This window comes from Lolium perenne, chromosome 4 (assembly GCF_019359855.2).
Source record: "Lolium perenne isolate Kyuss_39 chromosome 4, Kyuss_2.0, whole genome shotgun sequence".
Lineage (NCBI taxonomy): Eukaryota > Viridiplantae > Streptophyta > Magnoliopsida > Poales > Poaceae > Lolium > Lolium perenne.
In genome coordinates, this window is record NC_067247.2 from 67,311,850 (window position 1) to 67,324,380 (window position 12,531).

A 12,531-nucleotide genomic window follows, 5' to 3' on the forward strand; every position below is an offset into this window, starting at 1 on the left:
CTTCAAGCGGTTAGCTACAGTTTTGGACGCAATTTTATACAGAACATTGCATAAACTGATAGGCCTGAACTGAGACAGAAGTGTAGGGTTCTGGACCTTTGTGATCAGCAATAGCACTGTTTTGTTAATAACGTCCGCACCCTCTTCTCCTTTGATAATTCTCATCACCGCTTTTGTTATCTCCTCCCCACACAGATCCCAATTCCGCTGAAAGAAATGCGCCGGGAAGCCATCTGGCCCCGGTGCTTTAGTCGGAAACATCTGGAACAATGCATTCTTGATATCTAGCATGGAATATGGCGCATTCAGCATGCCATTCATCTCAGCAGTGACCTTACACAGAACTGTATCCAGCATATCAGCAGTAGCTTCCGAGGTATATAGCTTCATGTAGAACTCGGTAGCTAGGCCTTGCATCTCATCACTATCCGTCAGGTCTCCATTTTCTTTCACCAACTGCTTAATACGATTCTTGTTCTTCCTCATACTCACCCTTTGATGGAAATATCGAGTATTCTTGTCTCCAGCGGAAAGCCACTCAATTCTTGATCGCTGCCTCCACATAACCTCCTCTCTGTTATATAACATCGGGGCACATTTTAAGAATCCGCATATTTTCACTTCAATCTGCGTGGGACCGCGTGCGGCCCAGATAAACATCAGATGGGCAACTAGAGCCGCATGCATGGCATGGGTCCTCGTCCCGCTCCCGCATCGCTACGATTCGTTCGCCGCGATCGCGCGTTGTGCTGCCTGTGAGTGAGCCAGTGACCGGCGCCGCTCCCCGCGACCGCGATGGGCAAGGGCGGCGGCTGCCTGCCCAGCAAGAGCCAACGCGTCCCGCTCCCCCAGCCCCAGCCCCGACACCGGCGCGACCGCACCTACATCCCGCCCCCCGCCGCGCCCGGCCCACCGCGCCGCCCGGTCCGCATCTACGTCGTCTTCTACTCCATGTACGGCCACGTCCGGCTCCTCGCGCGCGCCGTGCAGCGCGGGGTGGGCTCCGTCCCGGGCGCCCTCGCCATCCTGCTCCGCGTCCCGGAGACCCTGCCCCGCGCCGTGCTCGCCCGGATGGGCGCGCTCAAGGCCGCCGCGGAGATGGAGATGGAGGAGATCCCCGTGGCGGACCCCGGCGGCCTCCCCGACGCCGACGGGTTCCTCTTCGGCTTCCCCGCGCGCTACGGCGCCATGGCCGCGCAGATGCAGGCCTTCTTCGAATCCACCGCACCGCTCTGCCGCCACCAGCGCCTCGCCGGCAAGCCCGCCGGCTTCTTCGTCAGCACCGGCACCCAGTGCGGCGGCCAAGAAACCACCGCGTAAGTCTCTGTCTCTCTGTCGCGCCCCTGCCGCCGCGAGATCGCGTGTTTCGCCACGGACCAACCTTGCCAGTGACATTATTCGTATCTCTGAAGGTGGACGGCGATCACGCAGCTGGCGCACCACGGCATGCTGTTCGTGCCAATCGGCTACACCTTCGGGGAGGGGATGTTCGAGATGGAGGAGCTCCGCGGGGGTTCGCCGTACGGCGCGGGTGTCTTCGCCGGCGACGGCACCAGGCCGCCCAGCGAGATCGAGCTGGCCCTCGCCGAGCACCAGGGCAAGTACATGGCCACGCTGGTCAAGAGGATGGTGCACGGAGCAGATGCCACTTGATCTCGTTTCAGTACCCTGTAGCTGACGGCTCTGTGCTGCAGTAGTAGAACACAGCATTGCCAATGAGTTCGACAATTCCGTTTACTTCAGTTCATAGCCTTCTCTGGAAATACATGGACAGTTCATGACAGATTAGAGGGAAAATGTTGATTTGCATGGCGACTGCCTATATAAAATACTACAGTATAAAAGGACCCATGACATGATCCTCTCTTAGAAATAGCAAACAAAGTGAATTCTCTCCTCCCCGCTCCTTGAAAGAAAACCCTAGGCTCCCAACCCCGTTCCCCCTCCTCCGCCGCCGCCAGAGGTCCCGTCGGGCAAAGCCCGGGCGGTGACGGCGGCAGCGGGGCCTCTCCCTCGCGCGGTGGCGGCCTCCTCTTCCAGCGGCGGGGGTGCGTGACGCGGCGGCGCTCCGACGGCGTGGTGCTGCAGGAGTCCGGCGATGGGCGCATCTCGGGTCGGCAGAGGTGCTGCTCTCCCCTGCGATGGAGGCGTCCCCCGGCGGCCGGGAACTCAGGACCCGCCGTGGCTGCAGGCCGGCTCGTGGACGCATGTAGGCGTCGGCTGCTGGGCACCATGGAGGTGTCGGCGGCCGGCCGGGCGGCGGCGGGCTGGAGTCTCACCATCCAGTCCCCGTGCCTCTTGCGGTGAGACGGAGGTCAGCACCTCCCTCTCCGACGACGGCAGTGTTGCTTCTCGACGGCGGTGTGGCCAAAAGGTGGCTCCTTGCGGCGCTTCTCTGACGGGCTTGGGTTTGGCGGCTGGACCGGGGAGAAATCCCTGCGTAAGCTGGCGACGGCGACGCCCGCAGGCGCCGTCACCTCGTTGGAGGCGTCATCATGGTGTTGCTCGCTCTTCCCCGAGTCGAACATCGGGGGAAACCTTGATCCGGTCTTCGGATCGGGCGGCGGCGGCACGGATATGTCGTTTTCCTTCTTGGAGGCGTCGCCTAGATGGTTCGGGAGTCCTCGGTGCGCCATTTGGAGTCGGTGGTGGCCGCCGCTCAGAGCTTGGGCTTCCGGGGCGCTATGTACACCGTCGGCGGCACTTCTTCATGGTCGACGCCTCCTTCGATCTAGTTCAGCCCCGCTGTTCACTCGCCGTTCCTGGGCACTTTTGGGTGGGCGGTGCGTTGGCTTGTGCCATCATGGAGTTGGAGTTGGCTTCCCGGAGTTCCCTTCTTCGGTCGTGACGCGGCCTAGTAGCTTAGTGTATCGTCTCCTCTGGACGGTGCAAGGCGAGTTTGTCGTTCGGCTGGTGTGGGTTGTGTTGTAATCCGTGTGGCATCATGTTTGTATCGGGTTGCCTTCGCTGGCGTTGTTCGGCCGTCTTGGCCTCTTCTTCCGTGAAATTTGATACACCTTTCAGGGTGTATCCTTGAAAATAGCAAACAAAGTAAGGAAGACGCATGCTAAATGTAAGGGCATCTCTATAGAAAACTGGTTCCTAGCCGATCCTTTAAACTTAACCGATTCAACAAAAATCAGCATACAAAGCAATAACAGTCTAGAGCATAGTCATACAATCCACGGCATAGTCATACCAATTAATAGCATAGTCTAATATTGCAAAGATCATAGATCATGAAACAAATCGATGGCATAGATCATAGTGCTCTAAACTCCGTCATTGGGATTTGGGATACATAACAAGAATGTACCACCTATCTAAGAGTGACCTAGTGATTTAGCTTCTCCATTTCTGTTGGACTTGAAAAGCTCTTGAAGTTGTTGCCAAAATTCCTGTAACGGTTGCTTTCCACTTTTCCGGTGCAATGCCTTCTAGAGAAGAATTTGATCATTCTATGCGATATACAATGCATTGTCCTCATCCGAGGTCCATTTGAGCTCTCTCCTTTTACACTACTTCATAGAACTACAAATTTCAAATGAAATTGTGTAAACACCTCGGCATATATCTCCTAGCTCATCCACAAGAAGAAAAGGGCAAACAATACCTTCTAGGCATTGTGCCAAATTCCATAGGTGCAGCCTCACGATGAGAAGGGACGGACGCCGTTGTCGCTAGATCCGGCGCTCCAACGATGGTGAGAGCTTGCACTCAAACCGGTTCAGCCTCCTCCATCTCTATGGATGTGCTAGACTCGGCAATGATGGCGAACGTCGGTGGACATGGCAGTGAAAACCCTAGGCCGCACGTCAACGATTCGGCCAGGTGCGACGGGGCCACGAGTCGGCCGGTCGTCGACATAGCGAGTCGGAGGAGGACGCCTTGCAGTTTTCGGCAACGGCATGGCAGCTCGATTCCGGCAAGCGAGGCCAAAGACGACACGATGTTAGGCGAGGGAGGGGGTTTTGAGGGGGCGGGGATTTTTTTTTTTACTCCGTACTAGATCTCTTGCGAAAAGTGCTTTTGCCTCCCAAGTTCTAGTGCTCTCACCATTTTAAAAAAATAAAAAAAATGTTTATAAGTTATAAAAAAATCTAAAATAATTCTAGAGATTGTCAGTGATGTATCTCACAGTCGTTCAAAATCTCAACCCAAAATTCTTTTACTTTGTGCTAGACAAAAATAATAAAATCTAACATGTTTTTAGAGATTTGAAATGACTACTCAGATCTTCACTTTTGTCATTTTTGTGTAGCTTAAAATATAAAGTATTTGAAATTGATATTTTACACGTTTTGGGATACATTAGTGGCTATATGTAGATTTTTTTAAAATATGATTTTTGACTTATTTGAAAAACAAGATCACTAGTGTTCATGTGCACCAAATTTTTGTCCGATCTCTTGGTTACTGGGTAAATATAAGTGACCGAAGTGGCCAATGAATATAATTTTGATGAGTATATACTCCTCTAAACCGTATACAATATAGGGGTGGCTAGGTGCAGTTTAGAGTATAGTTAAACCAAAATTTTACTCCTCTAACAATCACCATGTATAGGGGATCCGCTGGAGACGCTCTAACTAATGTATAGGGGATCCGCGCCAGATTAATTACTCTAAGTTGGTAGTTGAAATATCTCAGGCGTGCTCAAGGACAGCCTCACAACCGGCAGCAACTTTCAGTTGGTTCACAGAAAAACAAGGTACAGGATGGTCGGCCGTCGTTCAGTCCTAAAGAAATTCAAAAAATTGGAGATTCTGATTGTACAAAAGAATATGTCCGGTAAAAGGGTTCGGGGCCTCTTCAACCCCAACAAATCTAACTTTGTCCGACCAACCTCATACAACAAATGTCTGGCCTACACTTCTCGCCCGGAAGCTATGCTAACACATCTCAAACCTAACGAAGGCTCATTTCCAGCTCATGGTGCAACCTCAACCGAAAACCGAGCCTTGAATTCAGCTTGTAAAATTGATTGCATCTCACTTCTTAGGAGTACCATTTGCCTTTTGCTTCGAGCTTGCTTGGGGATCCTTCACTGTCCTGGATGAAGAAGCGCCATCTATGGCAATGTTCCCCAGCTCCGTTGTCATTGCATCTCCTTCATCATCATTCTCTTTCCCGTTATTCTCTAGAGCAGCATCAACTGGATTCTCTGTCGAGTCTGGAAGCGCAATGGGCTGCCGTCGAAGAGGCCCAGCATCAAACCATGGATGCTGAAGCAACTGAGCAGCTGTAGGACGCTTCTCAGGAACAAACTCAAGTATTGGGACAAGAAAGTCTGCCATAGCAGTGGCATCTATGGTGCTGAACTCGTACTTCTCAACGAGCACCTTGCTGAGAGGCCAAAACTTCAAGCGTCGGATGTGCCTCAGGTCCCCATAACGGTTGAAGTACTCACGTGAATGTCGACCACCCAGGGCAATCTAAGAAATAGAAGTTCAACTTGTCATATATCACGAATTAAGAAAAATAATAGCATTTGCTTAAAATGGAAATGCTGCTCCCTTTACCTTTCGAGGCATCATCCCAAGTAGCTCCATCATCAGCGCAAGATGATCCTGCTTCAAGAGGGAATTGCTCAGAATTAACTCCCCAAGGAGAGTAAATCAGACTCTTTCACACAAATAACATGTCATAGTCTAGACCCCTTTGTTTCGTATCGTGTTTCCATTTAAGTCTCGTGGTTGGCATCATATAGAGATTATTCAGCATACTTATCAAGGAAATCTGTCTAGTTGAAATTGACAAAGAGTATGAACAATATATGCACTAGAACTCAGGGATTGAGCACCAAAATATGCAGAAAGCCAATCGACTAGAACAAACAGCACAGAGGATTTGGTTACAGCAAGAAATATAGTTTTCATCTTCTAGTTGTCCATATCATGGCACAATGTATAACAAAACACAGTAGTCATGATCACTTCATTAAATATGTTGAAAATACAGTAAATCAGACCCTGGCACAAAAAATAACATTTCAGAGACTAGACCCCTTTGTTTCGTATTGTGTTTCCATTTAATTCTCATGGTTGGCATCATATATAGATTACTCAGCATACTTTTCAAGGAAATCTTTCTAATTGAAATTGCAAGAGTCTGAACAATATATGCAGTGGAACCCAGCAATTGAGCACCAAAATGTGCAGAGGTCAATCAACTAGAACAGGCAGCATGAATGATTTGGTTTCAGCTCAACTCAAGACAAATATAGTTTTTATCTTCTAATACAATGTCACAACACACATAAGTCACGGTTGACTTCATTAAACATGTCGAAAATGCCTTAGGTGAAATATCAAAATCCCAGCTTAGTGTTGTGCAAATTAGCACAAAGTCAAGAAGCAATACTAACATATACATCATTGTTTATAGAAATTGCGACAAAGAATTGACTTGGTAACTGTGAGTATTTAACGATTAAAACCCTGGCTTTATAAGCAGATGAATGTTACATTATAATTTAGTGATATACGAAAAATAATGGTATAATACTGTAGCATTTGCTAGTATTCAGTATGTATTAGTATTAAATTCATAAACTGTAGCTGGAATAAATAGCCTCGTCTTCAAAAACTAAGAAACCAAAATTGATAAGTAAAGAAGCAGGCCATGACTTGTGCAGTCCCAGCAGCAGCCAAACTGCATGTACATCTTTCAAGCCCAGGACCAGCTATCATTAAAACATGGATGATATTATGCTTAACTAAAACCAAAAGAAATACAAAATGGTATGGTAATAGCAATTCAAGTTTAGACACTTCTTTTTACCGAGTGACTTCTTTTCAAGTACAGTTTAGATAAGTAAACGAAAGGTATGGGGAAAAAATTAGAGTACTGGAATGGAGGTATCATCAAGTCAGTTGTTTATGCAACTACCTTTCTTTTTAAGTTAATATCGGGACAGCATTTATCAGGTGATAAACAAGGCAAATACATAATGTTGAAAGTGTGTTCTTAGTTGAAACCAGAGTGAGGAAATGAATAGAAATACCTCATCCCTGTCAAAGTTTTCTCCACTATGCGGGTCAAAGAGAACATCCCCTGAGGCAAGTTCAAAGCATATGCATGCAAAGGACCACAGATCGGCAGATGTTGAATACTTGGAGCCCAGAAGCACCTCAGGACATCTGTACTGCCTTGTTTGGATATCACCTGTGAACTGCTTGTATGTCCAACATGCATTTCCAAAGTCCACCAGCTTGCAGCTTAGGTCAGCCTGCATGGCCATCCTCTTCCTAGCCCCTTTGCTACCCCGCCTACGTCCTCCTCCTCTCTTCCGGTCTCCATCCTGGCTAGGGCTGCTGCCCTCATTTGCTGTGCCCAGATCTCCCCTATCATCTGACTCGTCCGTGTCAGCAGACGCCACAGTCCCATTGCCTTCTGAAGTCGAAGCAGCTACACGCTTGGCTTTCTTCCGGATCTTCTTCTTCTGGTTCTTAGTGAGGCCACTGCTCACTGATGGTGCAGCTGCCTTTGGAACTGGCGCATCGGTCTTTGCAGTAGGCGGCACCAGCGGTACACCAGACTTCCGGGGATCCTTTGAAGGGTCAATAGTGGACACGAGCAATATGTTCTCGGGCTTAAGGTCGGTGTGGATGATGGAAAGCTCGCGGTGGAGGTAGTCGAGGCCAATGAGCACGTGCCGGCATATCTCCTTGACCATTGGAAGCGGAATCCCGCGGTAGTCCGTGTACTTAATCAGGGTGAGCAAGTTATCACCGAGGAACTCAAACACCATGCACACATGGCTGCCGTTCGGGCCCGAGTGCTTGAAGTGGTCAAGAAGCTTCACGACACAGTGGGAGTCATCGGGGTCGCCGTCGGCAATCTGCCTCAAGATCTTGATCTCATCCAGCGCAGCCTCTGTGTAGTGCTGTGCGCTCTTCTGCACCTTCAGGGCCACATACCTCTGCACGTACAGACAAGAAAATTCAGGGGAAAATGAACCTCTACGCAACCGCAAGAGTAGTAAAAAAATAATCAAAATATCTCGTGCAGGATGATAGGATTGACGGGCAGGGCTGTAATTATGAGAAACGGATTTCGCATTTCTGCGCATGCTCCAAGGCAAATAAGATCGAACAGTTGGTGGGCAGAGACACCGCTCCATCTAGATCGATATTTTTTTCTCGCATACCATCGCGAATCCTAGAAGGCAGCAGAGCGATTCAACGGGGGATTTGGAGAAGGGGGTTAGCACGTACGGAGTGGGCGGTGTCCCAGGCGAGCCAGACGGTGGAGAAGTGGCCCCAGCCGAGCTTGGACTGCACGACGTATGCGCCGTGCTTGAAGGTGTCGCCGGGGCGGACGGCGTGGTATCCGCCGCGGCGGTAGTCCTCCGTGCCCTCGTCCTCGGACGAGTAGTCGCTGCTGTCCCCGTCCCTCTCGGCGGCCGCCTCAGCCTCCGCCTCCTCCTCCGCGCGCCGCCGGCTCCCCGCCTCCTCCGCCCTGCGGCTCGCCGCCGGAGCCTCGGCCATCGCCGGATCTGGGAGCGCGCGGGGACTAGGGTTTCGTTGGCGCCGCTTTTCTGGTGGGAGGCGGCGGTGGCGCTGGTCCGTCTCGCTGCGCTGCTGCCCCCTTCCTCTGCGACTCGACCGCCGTTTTTATTATTATCTGCGGGTGCGGGACGACTCGATTAGTCCCCTAACTAATCCCTGACGTACTAACATTACTGTATTTTGAGAGGACAGATTAACTAATACTCCATCTGTTTCTACTTCAAAAAAAAAAATACTCCATCTGTTTCCTTTTAATTCATTCTGATTTAGTAGATACAAAATTACACAAAATCTAATTAAAATGAAACAGAGGGGGTATAGGCTCCGTGGGAAAAAAAATATAGATCCGTATATATTAAAACTGATTATATTATACCTAAATCTATTTCAGAAGTATAGCGGGGTCCCACCACCGTCGATCAAAGCTCCGGCGAGAGAGGGGAGACCTCGCAGGCTTGCATCATCGCCTATAGCCATTGGTAGTGCCACCAACCACCCGCTTCTAGCATCTTTTCTCTAGTTGGTAGCACCACTCTTCACGGGTGGCAGCACCATGATCGCTGCTCGCAGAATCTTGACTTCGGCTGGTAGCACTGCCGCCCAAGGCTGTTAGCATCACCGACTTTCGCATGTAGCACCTCGACCACCGCTTGTAGCATCTGGACAACTGCTGGCAGCACCACCGTGAATGGCTAGGAACACCACCACCAACCGGTCGCAGCAACACCGACCACCGCAAAAGCAACACTGTGGCCCCCTTCAACTGCATCCTTCGACTATCTTCTCACAGCGGTGTCGCCTCTCCTCGCAGCACTGGTGCACCACTGCCCTATGGCTAGCAGTTGCGTTAGTCGCCACTAGCAGCACCTCCCCATAGAAGCACCTTCGTCGTTGGGGTAGGCGACAAGGTTGAGGCGTGTGGCGGGTCAGCAAACGATGTGTTTATATGTCATGTAGTTGCAGATATCGATCTCCGTCGTGTTGTCTGATATGTAGTATTTGTCAGCCTGCTCGAGTTGGGGTGCAGCGGTGGCCTCGAGCTCCATCTTGGGGCGCTTGGTGGGGTAGGCTCCATGGGCGGCGGAGGAGGAATGTAAGTGCGGTTAGGGCTTTGGACGAGATGGGTGGAGAATTTGAAGGGAGAAGGAGAACTGCTAATATGGTGACAACCGTCACGTATGGGCTCTGCCGAGAGATCCATGGCGGATTGAACATCCTATGCGTGAGATGTAAGAATGAAGTGGAAAAGGGAATGGGTAAAGATGAATGGCCGGAGGAGATAACACGCGTGGCGGGTCTCCAACCCTAGCCCCACGCTCTACAGCAGGGAGCGGAGAATCTTACGATTTTCCTTTCTGTAAGGTACGATGGCTTCTTATTCCACAAGAACGAAAGCACCTTTTCCTTCTTTCATATACTAGGGGTTTTTACTTGAAAAAGACAATGTTGCATACTAAAGGATTCGGGTCCATAACCACGAGTTCCAGTGCACTAGATCTTGTAGCACATAGCAACGAGACGTGATCCTTAACTTTATTGTGTTGAAAAATATTACTTATATAAAAATGGATCTCAAGGACCTATGATTAGCATGCAAAGCCAAAAAAAAAAAAAGCATGCTCGATTTCAAACATGTGTAATATTTTGTAATGTATAACCCATGAGGCTAAACTCCACTTTCTTAATGACAAGTTGCGAGTCTAAATTTAACACTTACAAAAATGTGGTGATGTTTCAAAAAAACAAAATACTTAGGTACAAGTAAGTTTCTTTTTTGAAAAAAAAAACTATGAGTAGTTCTCCGTGCATGGAAAATGGTATGCGGCAAAACGCAAATATGGTACTGTGTGCAAAATTAGTAATTGCATGGAAATGGAAACGTGCTTATGTAGAAATTATCCAGATTATATGGGATAGCGGTACCTTGGGTGATACCATGGCAACGGCGAGCGTCAGGACCTGAGGACCACCAAATTTCTTTCAGAAGTCGTTTGGAAGCCAGGCTTTCATTTCGTTTGTAGCATTTTGAAATGAATACATGTATTCATTTCATTTACATTGTAATTCTAGAAATGAACACTTGTTTGGTTGCCACAGGAATTGCAAATGACAGCAGAATTCCATACTGAATTTGTAAATGGCTTCCATAGAGAAACGCAAATGACAGGTCTCAGCTCGGAATTGTGTTTACCCATGGTGTCATTTTGCTGGATTTCCTAAATGAAATGACGGCCCAATTCTGTGGCAACCAAACAATACACCTATGGAATTCCAAAATGAATTCCAGGATTTTAGGCCCAAATGATGGATACCAAACGACCTCTCAGTGAAGTTCTTTTTTGGCTCACATTCCCTAAAGAAGTACTCCGTACTAGGATGTTTGTATACTTCGAAAAGTGAGTAGACACCCTATACTCAAACATCACCTGATCACCCCGATTCTTGTACTACTTATGATGACTATATTCATACTTATGTTTGATTAAAATTATGGAAAATACGTGGCAAAAACATAGGGAAATGAAAAGCGGAAACTTCCCTTTCTAATCCGTATCCGACCCCCGGCCTACCACCGTGTCAGAGTGGTAGGTGTGCCATGGCCCATGGCAGGAAGGCTAGGCACTATGGCGAAATTAGTGTCGTGGCGATGGGGGTGTTGGTGCACCAGCTGCACTTATGAACCGTCGCTGTTTTTGTCGGCGGCAAATTTAAACTACTCACGTGAGTGTAATTCTAATTTCTAACGAGAGCAGAAGGCAGCAGCTGGATTTTTTTTTTTTAACCAGGATGGCCCCGAAGGGCCTGGAAGCACTTTACTAAAGCGGTGAATAAGTTACACGGATGACCCAAAGAAAAACAGAAAATACAACATAGTCCTCGGACTTTGCATACAAGACCGAAACTAAAAATTTGCAAGAGCAATCAAGTCCTTCGTCTACACCGCGGGTTGCTGGAGACCTTGCAGCGTCGGCACCCGCGCCACCACCGGGGACAAAACCACTTGGAGTGACGCCGGCGAAGCTCCCGGCACCGACGTCGAAGATCCTCCGACTTGGCATCGTTGCCTGGAGGAAGAAAAGGCTCGGACGACTCCGAGCGTGGAGTGGCCTCCTCGGCCCATGATAGCATCGGCAAACATGCCTTTGCTTGGGAACTCCACAGAGATGTGCTTCTGGGGCGCACGAACCCGCACACCCACCATCATTCTGCGAAGTCCACCGTCGATGGAGTCGAGCAGCTACTCTCCACGCCTTCGTCCCGCCACCAAGACGACATGAGAGGCAGGGAAGGAGTCGCTCCAACCACAAGAACTTGGACCTCCGATTACCTTCAAGCTTATGGAGCAGATCGCCAGCTGCTCCTCGACTGATTCGTCCTCTGAATCGTGGCCGAGAGGAGAGACCAGAGCACACCTTGACCGCTGCTCGAAAGCGTCGAGGATAGGCCTGCAAGAGAGGTCTTATTGATGGAAATGTCCTGGGGCTTCCACGCCAAAAGCCACCACCCCCACCGGAGCAGCACCACGACGTGGACGCCGGCAAGAGCGCGCCAGATCCGGCCAAGAAAATCCAGCGACCTATTCCCAGACGCCACTGAGGCAAACAACCTAAGACTCCAACTAGAAACTACTGTACAGATGCCAGCGCCGCACCTCAGCCTCCTCCAGACGGCATCACCGCCGGCGGCGACCTTGGCTTGGCCCGGGGGCAGTGGTGCGACTCTCAAGGAACGGAGCGGTGGTAGGAGGAAAAGAGGAGAGGAAGAAAAGACCGGCAGCAGCTGGATACGAAACACATACCGATGTGCCCACATGCTCTAATCTGGAAGACAGGAGTACAGAGATCCAGCCACGATCATCAAGAGACGAGTGTAGAGTGAGATGCTTCAGTGCGGCTGTACTTAAGTTTCAGCACAGCATAAGGTCCAAATAATTCTGGCCTAGGTTCAACACTGGTCAAACAGGCAAATTTACCAGAGAATAAAATCAACCACTATGGCCGCATGCACTGGAAACACA

At 49.7% G+C, this 12,531-nt stretch overlaps 2 protein-coding genes across 3 annotated transcripts; one reads left to right on the forward strand and one right to left on the reverse strand.

Annotated features, from left to right (window-relative positions):
• The first annotated feature begins 707 nt into the window (after window positions 1–707).
• LOC127348412 (probable NAD(P)H dehydrogenase (quinone) FQR1-like 1) lies at window positions 708–1,804 on the forward strand. The gene is made up of 2 exons (XM_051374447.1): window positions 708–1,316; window positions 1,413–1,804. Exons 1-2 carry the CDS (start codon window positions 796–798, stop codon window positions 1,651–1,653), a joined length of 762 nt encoding a protein of 253 aa, XP_051230407.1. The 5' UTR covers window positions 708–795; the 3' UTR covers window positions 1,654–1,804.
• Window positions 1,805–4,732: 2,928 nt separating this feature from the next.
• On the reverse strand, window positions 4,733–8,610 carry LOC127292855 (uncharacterized). 2 transcript variants are annotated; one of them, XM_051322364.2, is made up of 4 exons: window positions 8,220–8,610; window positions 7,007–7,924; window positions 5,523–5,570; window positions 4,733–5,435 (listed from the first exon to the last, which is right to left on the reverse strand). In XM_051322364.2, the coding sequence occupies exons 1-4, from the start codon at window positions 8,490–8,492 to the stop codon at window positions 4,992–4,994; spliced, it is 1,683 nt and encodes a 560-aa protein (XP_051178324.1). In that variant the 5' UTR covers window positions 8,493–8,610; the 3' UTR covers window positions 4,733–4,991. The 2 variants fall into 2 exon arrangements, with proteins under 2 accessions (XP_051178324.1, XP_051178323.1); XM_051322363.2 differs by having other exon boundaries at window positions 5,523–5,573; window positions 8,220–8,608.
• Between the last annotated feature and the right edge of the window lie 3,921 nt (window positions 8,611–12,531).

Bases quoted from the DNA above. Each gene is read 5' to 3' on its own strand.
- LOC127292855 (XM_051322363.2), bottom strand. From the start codon at position 8,492: ATGGCCGAGGCTCCGGCGGCGAGCCGCAGGGCGGAGGAGGCGGGGAGC. The intron at 5,574-7,006 runs GTATTTCTATTC...TCCCTCTTGAAG, and splicing joins AAAACTTTGACAGGGATGAG to CAGGATCATCTTGCGCTGAT. The intron at 5,436-5,522 runs GTAAAGGGAGCA...TCTATTTCTTAG, and splicing joins TTGGGATGATGCCTCGAAAG to ATTGCCCTGGGTGGTCGACA.
- LOC127348412 (XM_051374447.1), top strand. From the start codon at position 796: ATGGGCAAGGGCGGCGGCTGCCTGCCCAGCAAGAGCCAACGCGTCCCG. The intron at 1,317-1,412 runs GTAAGTCTCTGT...GTATCTCTGAAG, and splicing joins GGCGGCCAAGAAACCACCGC to GTGGACGGCGATCACGCAGC.